This window comes from Lepidochelys olivacea (genome assembly GCF_965140295.1).
Source record: "Lepidochelys olivacea isolate rLepOli2 genome assembly, chromosome: 5".
Lineage (NCBI taxonomy): Eukaryota > Metazoa > Chordata > Testudines > Cheloniidae > Lepidochelys > Lepidochelys olivacea.
The window spans coordinates 46,306,742-46,324,840 of record NC_140415.1 but is presented as its reverse complement, the minus strand read 5'-3'; the positions used below and the strand labels follow the sequence as shown (position 1 = coordinate 46,324,840).

The window sequence follows — 18,099 nt, the reverse complement described above, 5'->3', positions numbered from 1 at the left end:
CAATGTACTATTGTTCATTCATGCCTCTAAATTAAAGTAACTAGAAAGAGAAAAGTATTTATAAAAATAATTGGCTGGAAGGGGCCAATACACAGTGCTATTGTTGTGCCACCTTCTCACACCCTTTCTCATGCTGAGTAGGTTTCAGAGTAACAGCCGTGTTAGTCTGTATTTGCAAAAAGAAAAGGAGTACTTGTGGCACCTTAGAGACTAACCAATTTATTTGAGCATAAGCTTTCGTGAGCTACAGCTCACTTCATTGGATGCATACTGCGGAAAATACAGAAGATGTTTTTATACACACAGACCATGAAAAAATGGGTGTTTATTACTACAAAAGGTTTTCTCTCATGTTGAGTAGTACCTTACTGAAATAGTCCATGCATGTCAGTGGAATATTTCACAGGGCAAGATACCACTCAACAAGAGTAAGGCAACTATATAGAGCCCGGATTTTTAATGGAAGTTTTGGTTCTGTTTTTTAAATAAATTTTATACTTTTGCTAAGTCTTTGGGGGAAATGAAGGTATGTGCTCTGTGATGCTACTGTTCCACAAGATGCACAATATTTTACAGGGAGGAAAAAAACCTTGAAAAAAAATCTAAGGACACAGAAAAAAGTTTGGAGGAAAAAAAAATCAATATTTCTTAGAATTGAATTCTCTGAAGCTAATATGATTCCCACTTATTAAAAATGGAGATATGGTAACACTACACAGCACATGTAATTATATTTGAACTCTAAAAATTATATTTTTAGAACCAAAGGAAAATAGTGCTGCTTACGGCAGAAGCTTTAACATGCTATGAATCTAAAACTGAACAAGAGTGCTACAGCGCCATGTAGAAAGCAACTGTTACAAGAGCATATCTGTTCTTCAAAACCAAGGTGAAAGAAATAGGTTTTTGAAGTAACATCAGAATTAAACTGCATATACAATAACCTTCCACAAACATTTATGAGGTCACTGAAAAAAGTCACAGTTTGCTTCTGTTTAAACTTTGTTATTCATTCCAACCAAAACTGGTGCCAACCAAACCCATCTCTGTTTCCTCACAGGCCCTAACATGGAACCTAAACAATAGTATTTGCATCAAAAAGGAATCCAGTGTGAGTCAGATATTCTTTTAGTTCAATAAGTAAAGCAATTTGTTTTGAATAAACACAGCTTCTAGCTTTAAGATAATACTTTTATCTTGAAAATCTTATTTTATTATGCATCATTCAATTTTGATGGGTAATCATTGTTTACCTAACTACTTAGAATTTCACATGTTAATCTAATGAAAAGAATTTACTGGTAACTAGCTTTTTAACTTTGCAATGATGAAAAGCCTGTATTAATTTAACCTACAGATTTCATTTGTTCTGAACAGGAAAAACAATATAAATCACTTTTAAAATCATTAAATCCTGACTTAAATTAATAAAGTCATAATTAGGGCATTATGCTGTGTTTGTTATGGAAGTGGCAGGGCGAGCTGCTTTAATTACTGTCTGTAATAAAAGGAGCAGAGTGCGTACTGCGCCCCAATCAGCGCTGTCAGCCACGACTGAGCTGAGCTGCAAACTCATCAAGTGAGCTGGCAGCAGGATACAGAGTAAAGAGTGATCATGTCGGCAGAGACCACTTGCTGACGGCATGGAAAAACAGATTCATACAATCCAAGGTATTAGCCCCAATTACTCAAAATTTTAATGATACTCTAATACTTGATAACGCTGTTGTTAATGGACAATCTTAAAAAACGCTAACACTTAAATATCTTATAACTGTCTCCCTTCACAGCCCTTGCCTCTACTATTTCAATCATAATCTTTTTAATATAACATTATTTAGAAAAATCAATTGTCTTAGTTACATAATGGCAAAGTGTTGAAGGATTTAATTTTAGCCCTCAGCAAAATTGCCACAAAAGGTAATTAAGTGTTTCATACAACTGCCTGATCCCTTAACTAGCCTCCCAAGGTTACTTCTATTTTCAGAAAGCCACCCCAAGATTTTACTACTGAGGTATGAAAATTCAGCTTAAGAAGAGTTCAATTAATGAAAATATGAAACACACACATTCAAACTATACTGAAAAAGGTAATGTCACTCAAAATGCATGGGTGTCTACGGTTCTTTTAAGCCAATATTTTCAGATATTTCCTCTGACTCAAGGAAGTAGCCTAATTTGGTATTCAAAAGCGTGTTTACATCCAAAGCACTCCGAATGCTCTTTAAAGGATAAAAACACACTACATATTTACCTTTCCTCAGTAGTTTTGAACTTTTTCTTTGCTGTACCTTCTTTGCTCTCTGATTCACTGTCACTCAGTTCTTCACTTGAAGAACTCTCACTATTCTCCATGCTGCTGCCTTCTTCCTTCTCATTCTTCTCTTTTTCACTTTCACTAGTAGATTCACTCTCTAAAACACAAAAACACTAAATCTTACATTTTTATGAATATAGTTTTATATATGTAGTACATAGTGGAGTCCAAACGTGTATATAGCTATAAAAAAGAAATGTATAATTTTATTTGCCGGATTTTATATTTACCCAGAGTCCAAACATTTTTTGTTTTTTATTTTCTTTATCGCTAACTTGTAAGTTTTGCTATTTCAAAAGACTGTTCTCTTGAACACACGGTACTGTACCCGTCCAAATTAGGACACTTTAAATTGATTAGTTGTACCAGGATCCTTACCAATACTCTTGAAAAAAAATACATGTAAAGACAAGGAGTAAGAAACGACTTCCTGAATCCTCTAGACCAAGCCTTTACTCTAATGAAGGACTACCCTCTACACTAACTGCCTAATTAACTAACTAACTAATCTAATCTAGAACACCTATACTGATGATTTAACCACCTATTTCAATAAGTTATTCATTCTCTAACTAATCTTATAGTTGAAAAACATTCCTCATGTCTAAGTTGAATGTATCCCTTTCTAGCTTCATCCACCAATCACCCTAAGTAATTCTCCTCTACTCAGATACACTCATTTTTTAGGGGGAATTCAGATGTGAAAACATCTCTTTTCCATGCATTTCAACCTTACATACACACATGCTAATTCTTCTGATTCTCAAATGCTAAACATTGAGGCCCTGATTGCCCCCTATGTCTGAACTATATTCAGATGCAGTGGAGAGGGGCAGCCTCAAGAAGCTGCTTATGTGGCTTTAAGTACCCTTAAAAGACTGGAGTATCTGGACACATCGTTCCTTACTTCGCTTATTTCACACAACTCCTCTGATATGAGCCATCTGCCATTCTTTCATTAGCCCAATGTCTACATAAATACAAAGTTTGGTACTCTATAGTGAAAGCATAATGCAATCAAACCTCCATTAATAGAAAACATAGTAAAATATACTATAGTGGTGATACTCTGACCTCAGTGGTTCAGGAGCCAAATTAGTCATCATCATTAACCAAAAGAGCCATAGTCGTATGAATTCATTGCTTCATTAACTATAGTATTATATATTCATATTTAAACAGCATGACAGGGGAAATATTTAGTTTTATTTTATTTATTTATTATTCTCACATCAAAATGACTGACCAAGTATTATTATTTTATCAACTACAACTGGTTAACAACAAAGTAAAAGCATCCCAATTGGTTAATAATTAAATTACACGGTTTTAATATCATGTGCTGCAAAGGGCTGCAGGATACATATTAAAGAGCCACTTGTGGCTCTCAAGCCTCAGTCTGAGTATCGCTGCACTATAATGTAGCTGGGTATTAACAACATGCCATTGCATGTGGCCAAAACAGGTACCTCAGTAAAAGCCAATTAAAACACCTGGGATCCAATCCTGAGAGATGATAAATATCTGTAACTCCCCACAACTATGTCTGTAGACATTTTTATTCCTAGACAGTATGCACATTTGACTTCAGTGGGTTGCAGAACCTCTCAAGATCAGTCAAGTTTGATAAGAGTAACGCCTTTCCATGTATTTTAACTAAGAAGCAAAGTAAAGTCTATTAAACTCATATAATTTACATACTTACAGATGACATTAGCCATACAATTAGTACTTATCACACAGCTGCCATGAAGTTAAGTGTAAGCATTATTCCCCCATTTATACATAACACTGATGTTTTTTAACTGCTCCAGCTGTAATAGCACCACGTTTTGAGGGTATGATAAATCAAAGAGACTTGTAATTAGTAGCCATATACATACCGGTGTCAGTAGTACTGGCTGATTCCTCCTCTGAATCAGAGTAAAACTTCTCTGTAGGTTTCTCTTTCTTTGCCTTGCCTAATGCCACAGACCATTCTTTTCCCTGTAAGTGAATTACAAATGTTTCTGCATATGTAAACTTAAATTGAAAGTATTTAGTAAAATAATTGACTTCTATATTCAGTTATGTAGAAAAAGAGACAATGTGGTGAAGAAAGCCAATGGGATCACAGACTGCCTCCAAAAAGGATTATTATATGTAAGATAAGGCAAATTATTATAGATTGTATTATGATAAAACCAGGAGTACTAGATCACTGGGTCCAACTGAGCTCAGCTTTCCATAGGCCTTGAGGGAATAAAGAATGAGAAAGGTGACTATACACCACCTTCAACGCCCCCAAGTTTTAAGTGTAATCTTAGGGCTGCAACTATCTTGTTCTAGGCTGCAATGTCCCCCCTAACAGGCAATTTTTACGCACCAGAACACACATGTTCTGGCCATATCCTTTCCTCCTCATCCAAGTTCCCTATACCATGGGAGAGGGAGGGCAATAGAGCAGTGTAGGACCTGTGGAGGATTGCTGTAGCCTGGGAAAAACCCTCTGATAGCCAGCTAAGCTAGTAGAGTGGTGCAAGTCAGTTACACAGTGGTGGCAGTGATTTGGAAATCACATTAAAATTTAGAGAACAGGAAGCTATGGTAGTAGGGTTGGAAGCTATTGAAATGTATGAACACAGGGATCACAGAGACTTGGTTAAAGCTCAGTACAAACATGGGTACTTCTGATAATGTTTTTTTCCTCAGAGTAATCTACATTTGAATTCTCTACCTCCCAATTAATATTCATGGGAAAAACATGAACATTTACTTGGATATCAGTGGTACCTTGAGATGCTTAACCACTCAGGTTCTCTCTCATACATAGTATTAAAGAGACTGCAAAACTGGGGTCAGTAAAGAATTTTCCCAAGGACATACTTGGCAATACCCTTGGAGAAGGACTGTCATGTGTCAAGATCCCTGAGCGGTTATCTATTAGAAACAAGAGGATATATCTCACATGATCAATTTCCTGTGATTGCAGCAGCCAAACACCTTACTATCTTCAATATTAGGTGTAAAGATGTCTTCACACCTTCTTTCAGGCCCTCCTCTACTCCTTGAATGCCCTTCCTGAGCTGATTAGCTTTCCCTCAGACCCTCTTCATTCAAGTCCCTCCTTAAGACCCATTTTTGCTGCAATTTCAGCTGGAATAGGAGCAAACAGATCATCCATTTACTAAAGAAGAGATCCCAACTCTTTACAACATGCTATGCCCTAGCCCTTGTAACTTACCTTATTGGCTGCCTCATTGTCCCTGGCTGTCTTACTGCCTGCTAAGTACATCATGTTTAATTTAGCTTGGCAGCTGCTCAGGACGGAGATCACACTCCTTTACAAAAAGACGACGAGTACTTGTGGCACCTTAGAGACTATCAAATTTATTTGAGCATAAGCTTTCGTGGGCTACAGCCCACTTCATCAGATGCATAGAATGGAATGTATAGTCAGAAGATATATATATATATACACATACAGAGAACATGAAAAGGTGGAAGTAGCCATATCAACAGCAAGAGGCTAATTAATTAAGATGAGCTATCAGCTGGAGAAAAAAACTTTTGTAGTGATAATCAAGATGGCTCATTTAGACAGTTGACAAGAAGCTTTTCTGTTTTGGTGGCTGTCTAGCTCACCTCTGATGTCATAATAGTAATTTACACACACACACACGATTTTCAAAAGTGCCTGAATGATTCAGGAGAAGTCCCACTGACCGAATGGGACTTGTGCTCTTACTCAGGTGATTTTGAAAATAAAATCCCACCCATCATATATACATGTGGAGCCTAGAAGCTGCATTAAGGATCAGGGCCCCATCATGCTACTTGACATACAAACACATGGAAAACTAGGCCCTGTTCTAAGTTCACAATTTAAGCATGAAATTAGTATGAAGGTGGAAAACTGATTCTTAATTCAAAAACTGACTATCCCATCAGAAGATGAAGAAAAGTGATACATTGTGCATTTTAGGTTTTCTGAATAGATTTTGCATACCATTGTTTCTTTCCCCATCTCCATTATACTATGAAAAATATGCAAAGGACACATTCATGGTTTATCTTTGAGTCCTCTGTTTGCTCTTGTTTATAATGATACTTCCTTATTTTCTTCTGTTTAGGCTTAGATTAGATTAAAGGTTATATTAAATGGGAAGAAGTTTCATTTACTGCAACTTCTACACCATCAACTGCAATCAAAATATTGCTGCACAACTGACAAAAACTCAATAAACCAAGGTGAAGAAAACTCATGGAAGTGAGTAAAAAACATCCATGAGGAAGATGGAAAAAAGGAACATTTTCCATGAGGAAACACACACTGCATCTCAGTGGGGGAGCATCTAATTTTTTTTCCTCGGATGTAGGCCACATAAGATGACTGGATTCAATTTGCAGTTTACACAAACCAAAAGAATAACTTAAAACCATTTCTTTTATATAACACAACTATTTTATCTTAAATGTCTACAAATACGTTAAGCAAAGTTACTCTTAATGTCAGCGTACCAACTCAATTACTTCAACATTTCGCACTGATGGGTCAGGCGCCACCTCTGGCCAATTAGATAACTCCAGGTACCCAATGGCGCTGGTGTTCAGAGTATGAGATAAGGTGCCAAGCTGGAAACGATCCCTATCTATTAAAAAAAAAGGGGAGGGGAAAAAATATACAAACAACATGAGCTCTATATCACAAAGAGCAATCTTAATCATGGCTAAAGGTAATTGGCATTATATTACCTCAAATGTCATGGAATAAATATAAACTAGGAAGCTCTTCATAGGTCAAAAAACTGATTTCAGTCCATAGATTACAATAATCTCCCCCATAATGGTCAATAAAAAAGCTAATCAGTCAGTGTATTTAGAGGTGTTGCTCTGAAATGTAGCTTCTCTAAAAATTACTTTACTGTGAATATTAAGAATGACAGCACAGTTAAACAATCCATATACATGTCTTGGCACAAACACATCCAGAATTGTAATAGTTTTTTTTTCAAACTGAAGCTGCTTTTAGAGCTTTAAATCCTGGATTCAATAACTATATACAAAATAAAATGGCGAAGAAGCAGCACAAGATTATATTTTTAATTGGAACGATAACTTTTTAACAGGAAAGAATCCTATATAGTAGTTTTGATTTTTAAAAATACCTAGGGAAAACAAGTATCAGAGAAATAGCCACATCTGAAAAAGAACCTGAATAGATTACATTTTTATTAAATTTCATATGGATAATGCATTAACAATAGTTACACTAACATCCCTCTATTAACGTGGACAATCTTGCCGAGTGGCAAAGACATCTCCCTAAATAAAAGAGAAGTTTACTCTTACTTGAGATGTATACTTTCTATTATTCAAACCAAATTTAAACCCAACATGAATAGAAATTGATAAACATGTTCAGGATTATCAGGTAAATATGATATGTGGGCAACATACAAACCAAGATGTTATTATGACTTTAAACCTTGCTTGTTGAAAAACAAGTGATTAAGCAAAGTGCATACTGTTCTCATTTGTATTTTCTAAGTGACACAATTTTAGGCATATTAGAAAGAGAATATGCTGCCACATTGCTTTAGGCAATCAACATTCTGCAGATGATTTTGGCAGTCATACCTTTAAAAGGAGACTCAAGCAATGGGGCAGGTTTCTGTGCCAGAAATATTTTTTTGGCATATTTGCTTAAAGCTCCACTCTTCTCATTCGGAACAATAAGCTGCCTAATAAATCTTGTACGGTCTCTGATGTCGTAGCTTTGATCATACTTGCTGAGATTTAATATGTACTGTGTAAGCAATTTTGTCTGCGGAAAAAAACAGGACAAGAAGAGAATACAAGTTATTTATGATTATTGATAACTCTGGATAAACATATTTAAAGAGGTAATAAAAATGAATGGTTATGTCAAACAAATGTTGTTCCATAGGGAATATGCATTTCTAATGCTGCAAATGGAATTTTGAAGCCAAACCACATGTCCTCTTCTGTACCGGGGAGGTGAATGCTGAGTACTGAGAAGCAGCCATGTGCTAGATTATTAAACTGCTGAAGTGGAAAGAAAGGCATCATTAAAAAAATAATCATATATGGCAAACCCGCTGAAGGGTCTACGTGAGGATAATGAATGTGGAAATACAACTAAAAACATGGCACTCAAAACTTAATCGGAAAAATATGCAGGACATCAAAACATCAGAGGGTATTAGGGGGCTGGCAAACTGCTTCTGCTGAGGTGTGTTTTATGAAGAGATACTGTCCCTGGCATAAGCAGTGTCTGCACTCTGACTGCACTCAGTTACTTTACCCTGAATTATGACCCATTAAAGCAGACACATGAATCACTGAACTGGATTACTGCAAATTATTTGCAGTGCATTTAGCTGTTACTTTTTCATAAAAGCAAGCTGCTGATGCCCTCTAAAAACCAGGATAAAAGACTTCTTCCATTTTTTTCTTGCAGCTTAAAGCCTCCAGTAATATCGGTCATTTATTTATTTATGTAAGGAAGCAACTTATATTATCGCAGCTTTTTACAGCATAATAGGATTTCCTAATTCGATGTGTGAGAATATTAACAGGAATTGAGTAATTTTAATAATTCAGTTTAATTTAAATAAAACAGAGAAACACAGGGAACAGGAACATTCTGCTGCAAAAAGCTTAGATTTGCAGAACATGGTGTAAAGAGAGTAATACTGTACGTAGAGCTCCAAACCACTTATATAAATACATTTCCAAGCCATTAAAAGAGAAACTGCTAAAAATAATTTGATCTGACAAATAAATACATTTTCAGTGCATCAAATCAAAACTGATGAATAATGAAGGAATTTTTTTTTTTAAAAAAACCCTAAATTTGTCAAAGGGAATTTTTTAAATTGAGAAACATAAGCTCCTTGCATATTTTATTTTTTGCTATGCATTTAGCTTTATTTTTGTGCTGTATTATAACAATAACTCAAGAGTTTTATAGTGTGGGATAGAAACTGATACCATACAATGCATGTCTAAAAATGTCAATGTAAAGTAAAATGTACTAGAAAAATGCACTAATAATTTTCACTGTTATAATGAAAATAGGGTTATATGACTTTCCACAGATGCATACATTTTTTCTGAATGATTTTGATTAATTGGTGTAAAAATGAAAGAGTAATAAAATCACAGAGAGGAGAACTTTATTTTTCCTCTAAAATGGTGTGGGCTATGTAAATATATCACAAGATGCATTATGGTGTCAACAAAAGATCTGAAAAATGATGAATTTCCAATGATGAAAAGTATACTTAGTGTTTTCTCTTTTAAGTGGGCTCTTCCTCTTTTCCCTTCTCCACTTTTATCAGCCTATGAAAAGGCTTATCCTCTCATGCTACTGTATGAACTCTGGAAAAGGGATAGTGCTCTTTATTTTGTAAAATTTGTATGATATAAAATGAATGTTTTTATTATGATATACATAAAGTAATAAAATTGTAACCTTATATCAGACAGAAAACACGTAATCATCTGGACTCATGCAATGTTTATGCTGTACAGTCCAAATGAAATGCACTGTCTTGGAAAGGGGGTTCTCAGGTGCCAAAGGTTAAACTAAATCAGGTTATCCCTTCTGCAACATTTGCTACCAGGGCTCCCGGGCTGTAAATTAAAACTAACCCCTTCTCAACCTGCCAGAAACTCCAAAAGAACAGAATGGAGAAAATTACAGCCTTTAATTGTAAATTGCCACTGGGGCACATAGATGGAGACAGCACTATATACCTCCTTGCACCAGTATTGGTGAATAAATTTGGTCCTGTAAGGTTTAGTTTTTGCCTACCAGCAGAATCTTTCCATTCAAAAAAGAGATTACAGAATCCCAAAGTCTACAATTAACTTCTATGTCCTACAGTCATAATATAGACACAACAAATTTGGATTCCTAGAGCCCCACAAAAGAATGCTTTAGGTCTCCAAGTTTCCTTCAAGAGCAATGACTTGTTCAGAGCATCATATGCAGCATTCAATATAGAAATTTGCACAGAAAGACTAATTTCTCTTGTCCTGTAACAAAGCAACCAAACTTTCTAGAATATATGTGGAGGTAAATAATAAACATAATGGCTTCTGGGGGAGCTCGGGACCGCTGCCTTGCAGCAGGGTAGTGGCGTATGGGCTTCTGCCCAGAAAAGGGGGGTCTCGGGGCTTCTGCCCCATGGGGCACATCAGCTGGGGGCTAAGGGCTTCAGCTTGAGCAAGGCTGAAGCCCCGAGCCCCAGCAGATGCCTCCCATGGGGCATAAGCCCCAAACCCCAGCAGGCATACCCCAGCTCTTGAACTTCTGAAGATGGTCATATGTAGCTCGGAGGGTCAGTAAGTTTGGCCACCCCGATCTAGTTTGACCTCCTGTACGTCACAGGCCACCACAGTTTACCCAAATACCCATATACTGAAATCAATAACTTTAGTTAGTCTAAAGCATTTCAGTCCTCACTTACGTGCCACTGGCAGAGAAGAGACCAAGATCGACTAACGCTTGAGGCCTTGCAATGCCAGGGAACTGATTGGGTGTAATACAGCCAGATCATCCCAGCAGATGAGCTTTACTCCATGCAGCTGAGGAAGGCAAAAAAAATCTGCTAATCTGACTTTAGGGAAAGTTCTTTCCTGACCCCAAATCTGGCGATTAGTTCGACTCTAAGCATGTAAGCAAAATACACAAGCCAGGCATCTAAAAAAGAGGATCTTCTGTACCACATCAGAACATTGGTTTCACCCTGCCTGGTGTCCCTTCTACAAAGGAAGGCGAAAAACAGAATGTGTATGGTCAATTGTGCAGTCAGGAGGAATCCTTCCTGAACCCTGTAAGTGACCAGCTGAAGCCCTGAAGCATGAGATTAGATTAGTCATTGTCTCAATGGAGAACTGTAAGTGTTACAAGCATATTGAGGGCAATGCAGGCAATCTTGTTCTCCCTATGGCTCGGGAAGGAAAGAGATCCAGGGAGATTCCTAAAAAATTTGGGGAAAGAGGAAATTTCATGCATAGTAATTGGACATATGTCTAGTATATCAAGAATGTTGGGGTGCTATTCATAACAAAATGTAACATTGTTGGGTATACCAAATGGTATTTATTAATCTCTCTGTTGCTTTTTAGTGAAAGCCACACTCAAGAAAATACAGAAACAATCTCTGATACATTAGTAGCCACTAAATAACTGATAGATTCTCAGTTGAAAAATAAATCATATCCTTCAAATCTAGTGATATATTTGTGCATTGGAGGCTGCTTTCTCCATGACACCTGCTGAAACAGCTGAGGGAGTCTGTTGCGATGCTGAGTTTTATTTATATTGGGAATGCTCAAAGAGAAATTATTTTCTGCCATTTCAGACTAACCTCTTGGTCACTTCCTTCTATGAGGGTTGAAGGTTAACGGAATATACTATGACCAGATTCTCTAAATCTGAAGCAAGAAATGAGGACGTGTTTGTTCTTGTTTGACCATTTGTTTTGCACCAACATCTGCTTCATATTGGTTCTACATCTGAAGAGATTAATTGTTCCAGTTGTCAGCAGATACGGAATTCCCTTGTGAGAAGACTGATTCCACAAACATTTCCTGAAATTCTCTGAAATTGAAAAGTATCTAAGTCCAATTTTGAGAAGACAGGCAAGGAAGGAGCTACTGTGCAGTTGAGAGCATCAATTTGCAGTAAGACAGACAGCAAGGCAGCTGAATGGCTTTCCTGCTGGAAGGACAGGGCTGAGAGGGCATCTGTTTCAGAGAAAATTTTATGTGGAAGATTCTCTTCAGGCAAGTACATATGATTTTTCTAGAGCACTGAAGTGAACACTTAAAATAGACAGGATCGAGAGCACTCTTGAGAATCGGTGATAAATCTCAGTCTTTTTAACATTGAGCGTGTGGAGAAAGGACTCAAATTCAAACATAAAAACATTGGCAGGACAATAGGCTCCTTAAGATAGAACTTCTAACTCCACCTTGGAAAAACCTTTGGATGAGTACATAGCGCCAATTTATCTTTGCAAATATGGTGTATCTTTGCAAAATATGATAGCTAAAGCATAAAGCTTATTCGCTCTGAACTGAAACCATTGCAATCAGGAAAATGATCTTCCATATAAGAATCCTGAACTCTCACGTAATGAATGGCTCAAAATACATTAGTTTTGTCAGTACCTCATTAGTACCCCATTACACTGAGGGCTTTTTAATGAATGGTCAGAACATGTCAAAAGCCCCACATTAACCTGATTTCCCCTCCACTCTCCCCCAACCCCCAGAACAAAACTACACACTGATCTGGCTTCAACTAATTCGTAACAGGCTAAAATAGTGGTCTTATCACCCTGAGATGTAGTGAGTCTAAGTTAGACATAGGCAGGTGAAGAAGATTGTCCAGCATTTTTAATTCAGGATATTAAAAAAAGTCCACATAGGACTGTTTGCACAACACTGTAAGCCTCCATCTGGAACTTCAAGCCTTTCTTGTAGATGGCTTCTCATAGGACAGGAGGCCTTTAGCTACCTTTTGGAGATGGTCGTGCCTATGGAGCTCTCTTATGTCATTAGCCATAATACCAGAGCAAGGGCTCCCAGTTTGACATGGAGCTATGTGACCAACTTCTGCATGATAATCTGAAGCCATTCAGCCAATGAAATTTGCTTTGGTTAGCTGCAACAAAAATGAGAACCTTCCATTTGGAACTATTAATCAAACCTTAGTCTCTCCAGGAGTTTTGTTATGAGCAGCACTGGCGGAAAAAACATACATAAGCATCCTTCCCCAGTGGACACAGAAAATGTCCTTTGCTAGAGGTCCCTCCTCTAGATTCTCTGAGCAGAATACTAGTAGCTTTTTGTTTGGGTGAATGGGGAGGCAATCCAACTCCCATGTCACAACTGGATACAAATCTGATCAGTCAATTTCTGATGTAGACACAATTTATGAGGATCTATCACAGACTGACTCTGTTTGCAATTGTGCTCTCTTCCCCTACTTGACAGCTCCGAACACCTGCAGGATTACCCAAAAGAGGAAGCAAAATCTGGTGCCTCCCCACTAGTTGATGGAAAAAAGGATAGCGCGATAGCCCATTTGAAACAGGATAGTCTTTTAGGTTACCAGGTCTTTAGTGTATTCAAGACTGTCCTTATTTCAAAATCAATGCCTCCCTATAAGAGTAAAAACATTTTAGATTCTTGGACCTGTTACTATAACCACCATACCTAAGGTAAAAAATTAGCATCTAACTTTTATACAGTGTTTTTAAAACTAATGAAAATAAATATGGTTGAGAAATGCAAGGTAGACAGAAATTTTGTTAAAGCCAGAGTCTGTTACTATGGTACAATAAACATAGGGTCATTTTATTGTCAGAAAATCTGGTGAAGTGTTTATGTTGTTATGCTATGAGAACGTATGTTTTCCTTCAAAAGGTCTGACTTCAAAATACAGTAGGATTTTCCAAAGAACACAATTTGAAGAGCTCATAAGCTATTTTTTGAGGAAGATATTCCCAAAACTATGTATCTTCCACTTTTTAAAATAAGTTTGGGCTCTTAAACTTTTCCCTACCAGGACCACCTTGGGACTCCTAAGTATGCTGCTTGCAGAACTTTTATGTTTACAGCATTGCCATGGATAAAAGATTATTCTCATTTTGTAAGCCCATAACCTTTTACTTGAAGAATTTAGTTAGTTTCTTTCTTAAGGATGGATGGTGGGTCTCCAAATGGATCAATGCTCCTTCCTCTCAATGGCCATATGCATACACCAAAATCCTTTGACAACTACTGTGGCAACTCTTTTGAAGCCTGTTTGAAGCCTGGCAAACAATCTGATGCATGTTCTACTTTGAGTCCACTAGAGAAGAAACTCAGATTGCAAGTGGCAGATCCACAGAAAAGGGGAGAAAAGGAATAGGGTCAAGCCCACCTTGCTGTTTAGCTCCCTGGTATAGTGCAGGGAATATGCCCTGCAACCCAATTAACTTCCTGTTGAGTGGAAAGCTGGAGAGCAAGAGGCATGCAGGTCTGGAAGGACAGGGAGATAGAGAAAAACTTCAGGCAACTGGCTATAGAAAAGTGGACAACTTTCATGACAAATGTGCTCCATTTTGTAGCTTTGTGAAAAAATGCTATATTCCGTGGCCATACAATGACAATTCACAAGGCCTTCATCAAAGATGAATGGGGCAGTTCATACCTCTCCATTATTTTTTCAGGCTATCTGCAGATTCAGGCAGGCATAAGTGTATCCGTTTATATTCAGTTCAAGTTTTTCCAATTATCTCTATGACCGAAGGGCTAGAAAAGCTTTTTTTTTTATATGAAATGACAGGGTAAGGAAAGGGAAGTGGTCATTGTGACAGTTTTGAGGTAACTGCACCTCTGACCCCTGTGTGGTCTGCTAAAGGATGTCCCCTTAGGTTCCCTGCCTCCAGTCATCACCTCTCTACAGGCAGAGTCCTGAGACTCTGCCTCTACTGGAGATTTAGGTTCGTAGTCCCCCTGCAATTCACTGTTATCCTAGCAGATCTGACCTGAGAAAAAGGCAAGAGGGATTTTAGGACATCTGGTGGGAGGCAAAGCATGGTCCCAAAAGCATGTGAAAATTAGCAAAGCAGTTTGCTTTGGAGTTTTACGTTCAAAAAGCATTAACCCAAACAACTGAACATCAAGGTGGGTTTGTCAAATTCCCTGCAAATGGAATTGCTACATTTCACACAACCCTAGTGCTAAGGCAACAAATACACTGACCTCCTGTTCTGTGTGCTACTAGTTTTGGGTCCAGTCAGTGATGCGGTAGTAAATTTCCACATGTAAAGCTTGCTTGTTTTAGATCTATATGTAAGAAATGAGTGCTAATCCATGCAGAATGCAAAAAATATACTTTCCTGTGGCAGGAAAGGATCCCTTTTTTATATAGTCTTACGCTTACCTGTTTTGAGTTGGTTAAATACAGTTTTGCTCCCAAATTTAAGATCTGCAGCTTCACAAGGTCATCTTCATTAGTGAAGCTCTTAGCCATCTTTCTCAAAACATCAGGTGCAATCTTTGGAACTCGTTCACAATATTCCCCAGTAAGCCAGAGAATGCTGGCTCTAGCCACAGGAACCTAAGTGATGAAAGAGTTAAATATATATTTCACAAATATACTCATTTGTAACTTTAATTTGCTACTGAATATGCATATATATAAGTATACAAGTAATCAAATATTTACTACTGTTACTGTGATAATACTAGAAGCCCCAACAAAGATCAAGACCCCATTATACTAGACATTGTAATGCATATAGTAAGACAGACCCTGCTCCAAAGAGCTTAGAAGCTAAACAGACAAGTAAGATGAAGGGCACTACTGGAAACAGAGGGACAGTGATACCATGACTTGCCTATGTTCATAGTGCAAGTAAGTGGAAGAGTGAAGAACAGGACCCAGGTGTGCCCCATTCACCACACTGTCTCTCTTTCCAACATGGCCTTCAATGGTATGGTGTTAGGCATTTTATCCATAGCTGTGTAAAACAATGTTTGTTTGGTGGGTTTTTTTGTTTGTTTTAATACAATAAACTCCCTCAACTCCAGGTCTGTTTTGAAGACGCAAGAGACATTGCTCAGGTAGTTGCTAGCCTTCCTTTATAACCATTTTTTAAATTCCTCTCACTTCACTAAAATGACAATCTGCCTGAATTTTCATTAAAAAATTATCTTAAATAGGATAAAATTTTTCTCAAAAGTCTGAGGCAAATTGGACATGGAATTTGGGAGAGATGAGGGCTCAAAAATGAAACCATCTCACCTCCTGAATGTTTTTCTAACATTTTTGATGCCCACAGCTACAAAATATCGTGGCCAGAAACTCCAAACTGTTTTTAGTATAAAGAAAAGGAGTACTTGTGGCACCTTAGAGACTAACCAATTTATGTGAGCATAAGCTTTCGTGAGCTACAGCTCACTTCATCGGATGTGCCACAAGTACTCCTTTTCTTTTTGCGAATACAGACTAACACGGCTGTTACTCTGAAACCTGTTTTTAGTATGTTGGTTTTCATAAAGACTGGTATCTTTGACCACATTTGGTTGGTCTGTTGGTAAAACAATTCAAAATGCTGGTTATTAAAGGAAGTTCTAGTGTATAATATGGATTCAATGATGACTTCATAAAGGGAAAGTAGGAATATGCCAAATGGGGTGAAACTGGGAGTGGTTAGGAGTTAGACGGAGAGAGTTACATTCAAGGAGAGAGGTGCCATGTAGTCTCCTACTGTCAACTTCAAAACCTGCACCACATGCCTCCCCAAGACATAGCTCTCCTCGCACAACATGGGAGAAAGGTAAGGGGTGGAGGTGTCTGTTGTGTGCCTAATACAACATAGGAAGCAAATGTAAGAAAGCTACATGGAGGAAGAAGAATTTTTTTGTAGGTAAAAGCAAAGTCCATCTTTGCACATCTTGAAAGGAACAGTGTCCCTGTACAGCATGCAAATTCTATAGGGACTCTTCTCACTAAGCAAAGTTTTAAAACAGTAAAAAAACCCAACAGATTTGCTGCATGGTAATTGCTTTATAACACTTGTGCTTAATAAATTACTACGACTTCGTAAAGTGTTTTTCACTGCAGTAATGTACAGATATTTTCAACCTTAACCCCACTTCAACTAGGTTTTTGGTGCTTGAGACTAAATATTACATGCAAAATAAAAAATAAATCTGTGTTACTGCCTCATTTCTCACCTCCTCTGCTCCCTACTTTCCCAACTTGTGCATTCCTTAGGCAAACTCCCATTTAAGTTAGTTGAAGTTTTGCCTTAAGTAAGGAACACAGGATTGGAACCAAACTTTGGAAAGTCAAAGTTCTGAATATCAAAGCAGCAACAACCACACCTCCTTGTGGATATGTTGTGTTTTCTTTTCCAGTGTATGGCAATAGGGCAAAAGAGCTAATATATGTATGTGCAATGTGGCATAATTACAGCAAGAACCAGAACATTGACTTTGCTATCTTTTATGCATTTAAAAATCTCAACTATAATATGGCATTAACTAAATTTATACCAATGCCCCCTCTGCTCCACTTTAACTATATTCAGTCAAAGAATGCACATGACAATGCCTTTGAAACAAGGATTGCATCTTCCTATAGTATCAGAACACTACACCAAGAATTATATAACATATTTAATCACAAATGGATACATATGTAATTTATAAGTAACTGACCTCCATTAAGGTGAATGGAGGGTAGGGTAGTGGGGGCATAAGGGAAGGGAGGAAGAAATCAAGCCCAGCACACTTCTGAGAGTAAAATGACAGGAGGAAAAAGTTTAGTTCTGAAGCAAAAGTGCTCAGGAAAAAAGAAAAGATCCTTCAAAAAAGCAAGTTTGAGTCCTCAGCAACAGGATAAACCAAAAACCCTCTCTCTCTTAATGAAGTGAGTTGATTAAGGATCGAAACCAGAACTGTAGTAGATATTCATTTTCATCTGTTAGCATTCTCAAAACTCAGAATGCAAACAAACTCATGGAGGTCTCGGGAACAGTGATAAAAAAATATAGACACAGGCCAAGGTATTTTATTCTATACTTCATATAGTTGCAACTATACACATCAATAAAAACAGAACTAAGTGTGTTATGGGAAAACAAAGGATTCCCACCAACGAGGAGGAATCAAATAGATTGTGGCAAAACAGAGCAGTAAGTTCAACAAAAAAATCTCAAAAGCATAAATGAAAAGTCCAAACATTGAAAGATATGCAAGCTAGG

The 18,099-nt window shown here is 37.4% G+C and overlaps 1 protein-coding gene across 3 annotated transcripts in view; it reads right to left on the bottom strand.

Moving 5' to 3' along the window:
- AP3B1 (adaptor related protein complex 3 subunit beta 1) overlaps positions 1–18,099 on the bottom strand; it is a 343,754-nt gene that overhangs the window by 110,239 nt on the left and 215,416 nt on the right. For all 3 annotated transcript variants that reach the window (XM_084629231.1, XM_084629233.1, XM_084629232.1), the window contains exons 15-19: positions 15,270–15,446; positions 7,937–8,123; positions 6,818–6,948; positions 4,201–4,303; positions 2,255–2,414 (exon numbers count right to left, since the gene is read on the bottom strand). In XM_084629231.1, the coding sequence (XP_084485357.1) occupies positions 2,255–2,414; positions 4,201–4,303; positions 6,818–6,948; positions 7,937–8,123; positions 15,270–15,446 (758 nt within the window). The remainder of the gene's footprint in view (positions 1–2,254; positions 2,415–4,200; positions 4,304–6,817; positions 6,949–7,936; positions 8,124–15,269; positions 15,447–18,099) is intronic.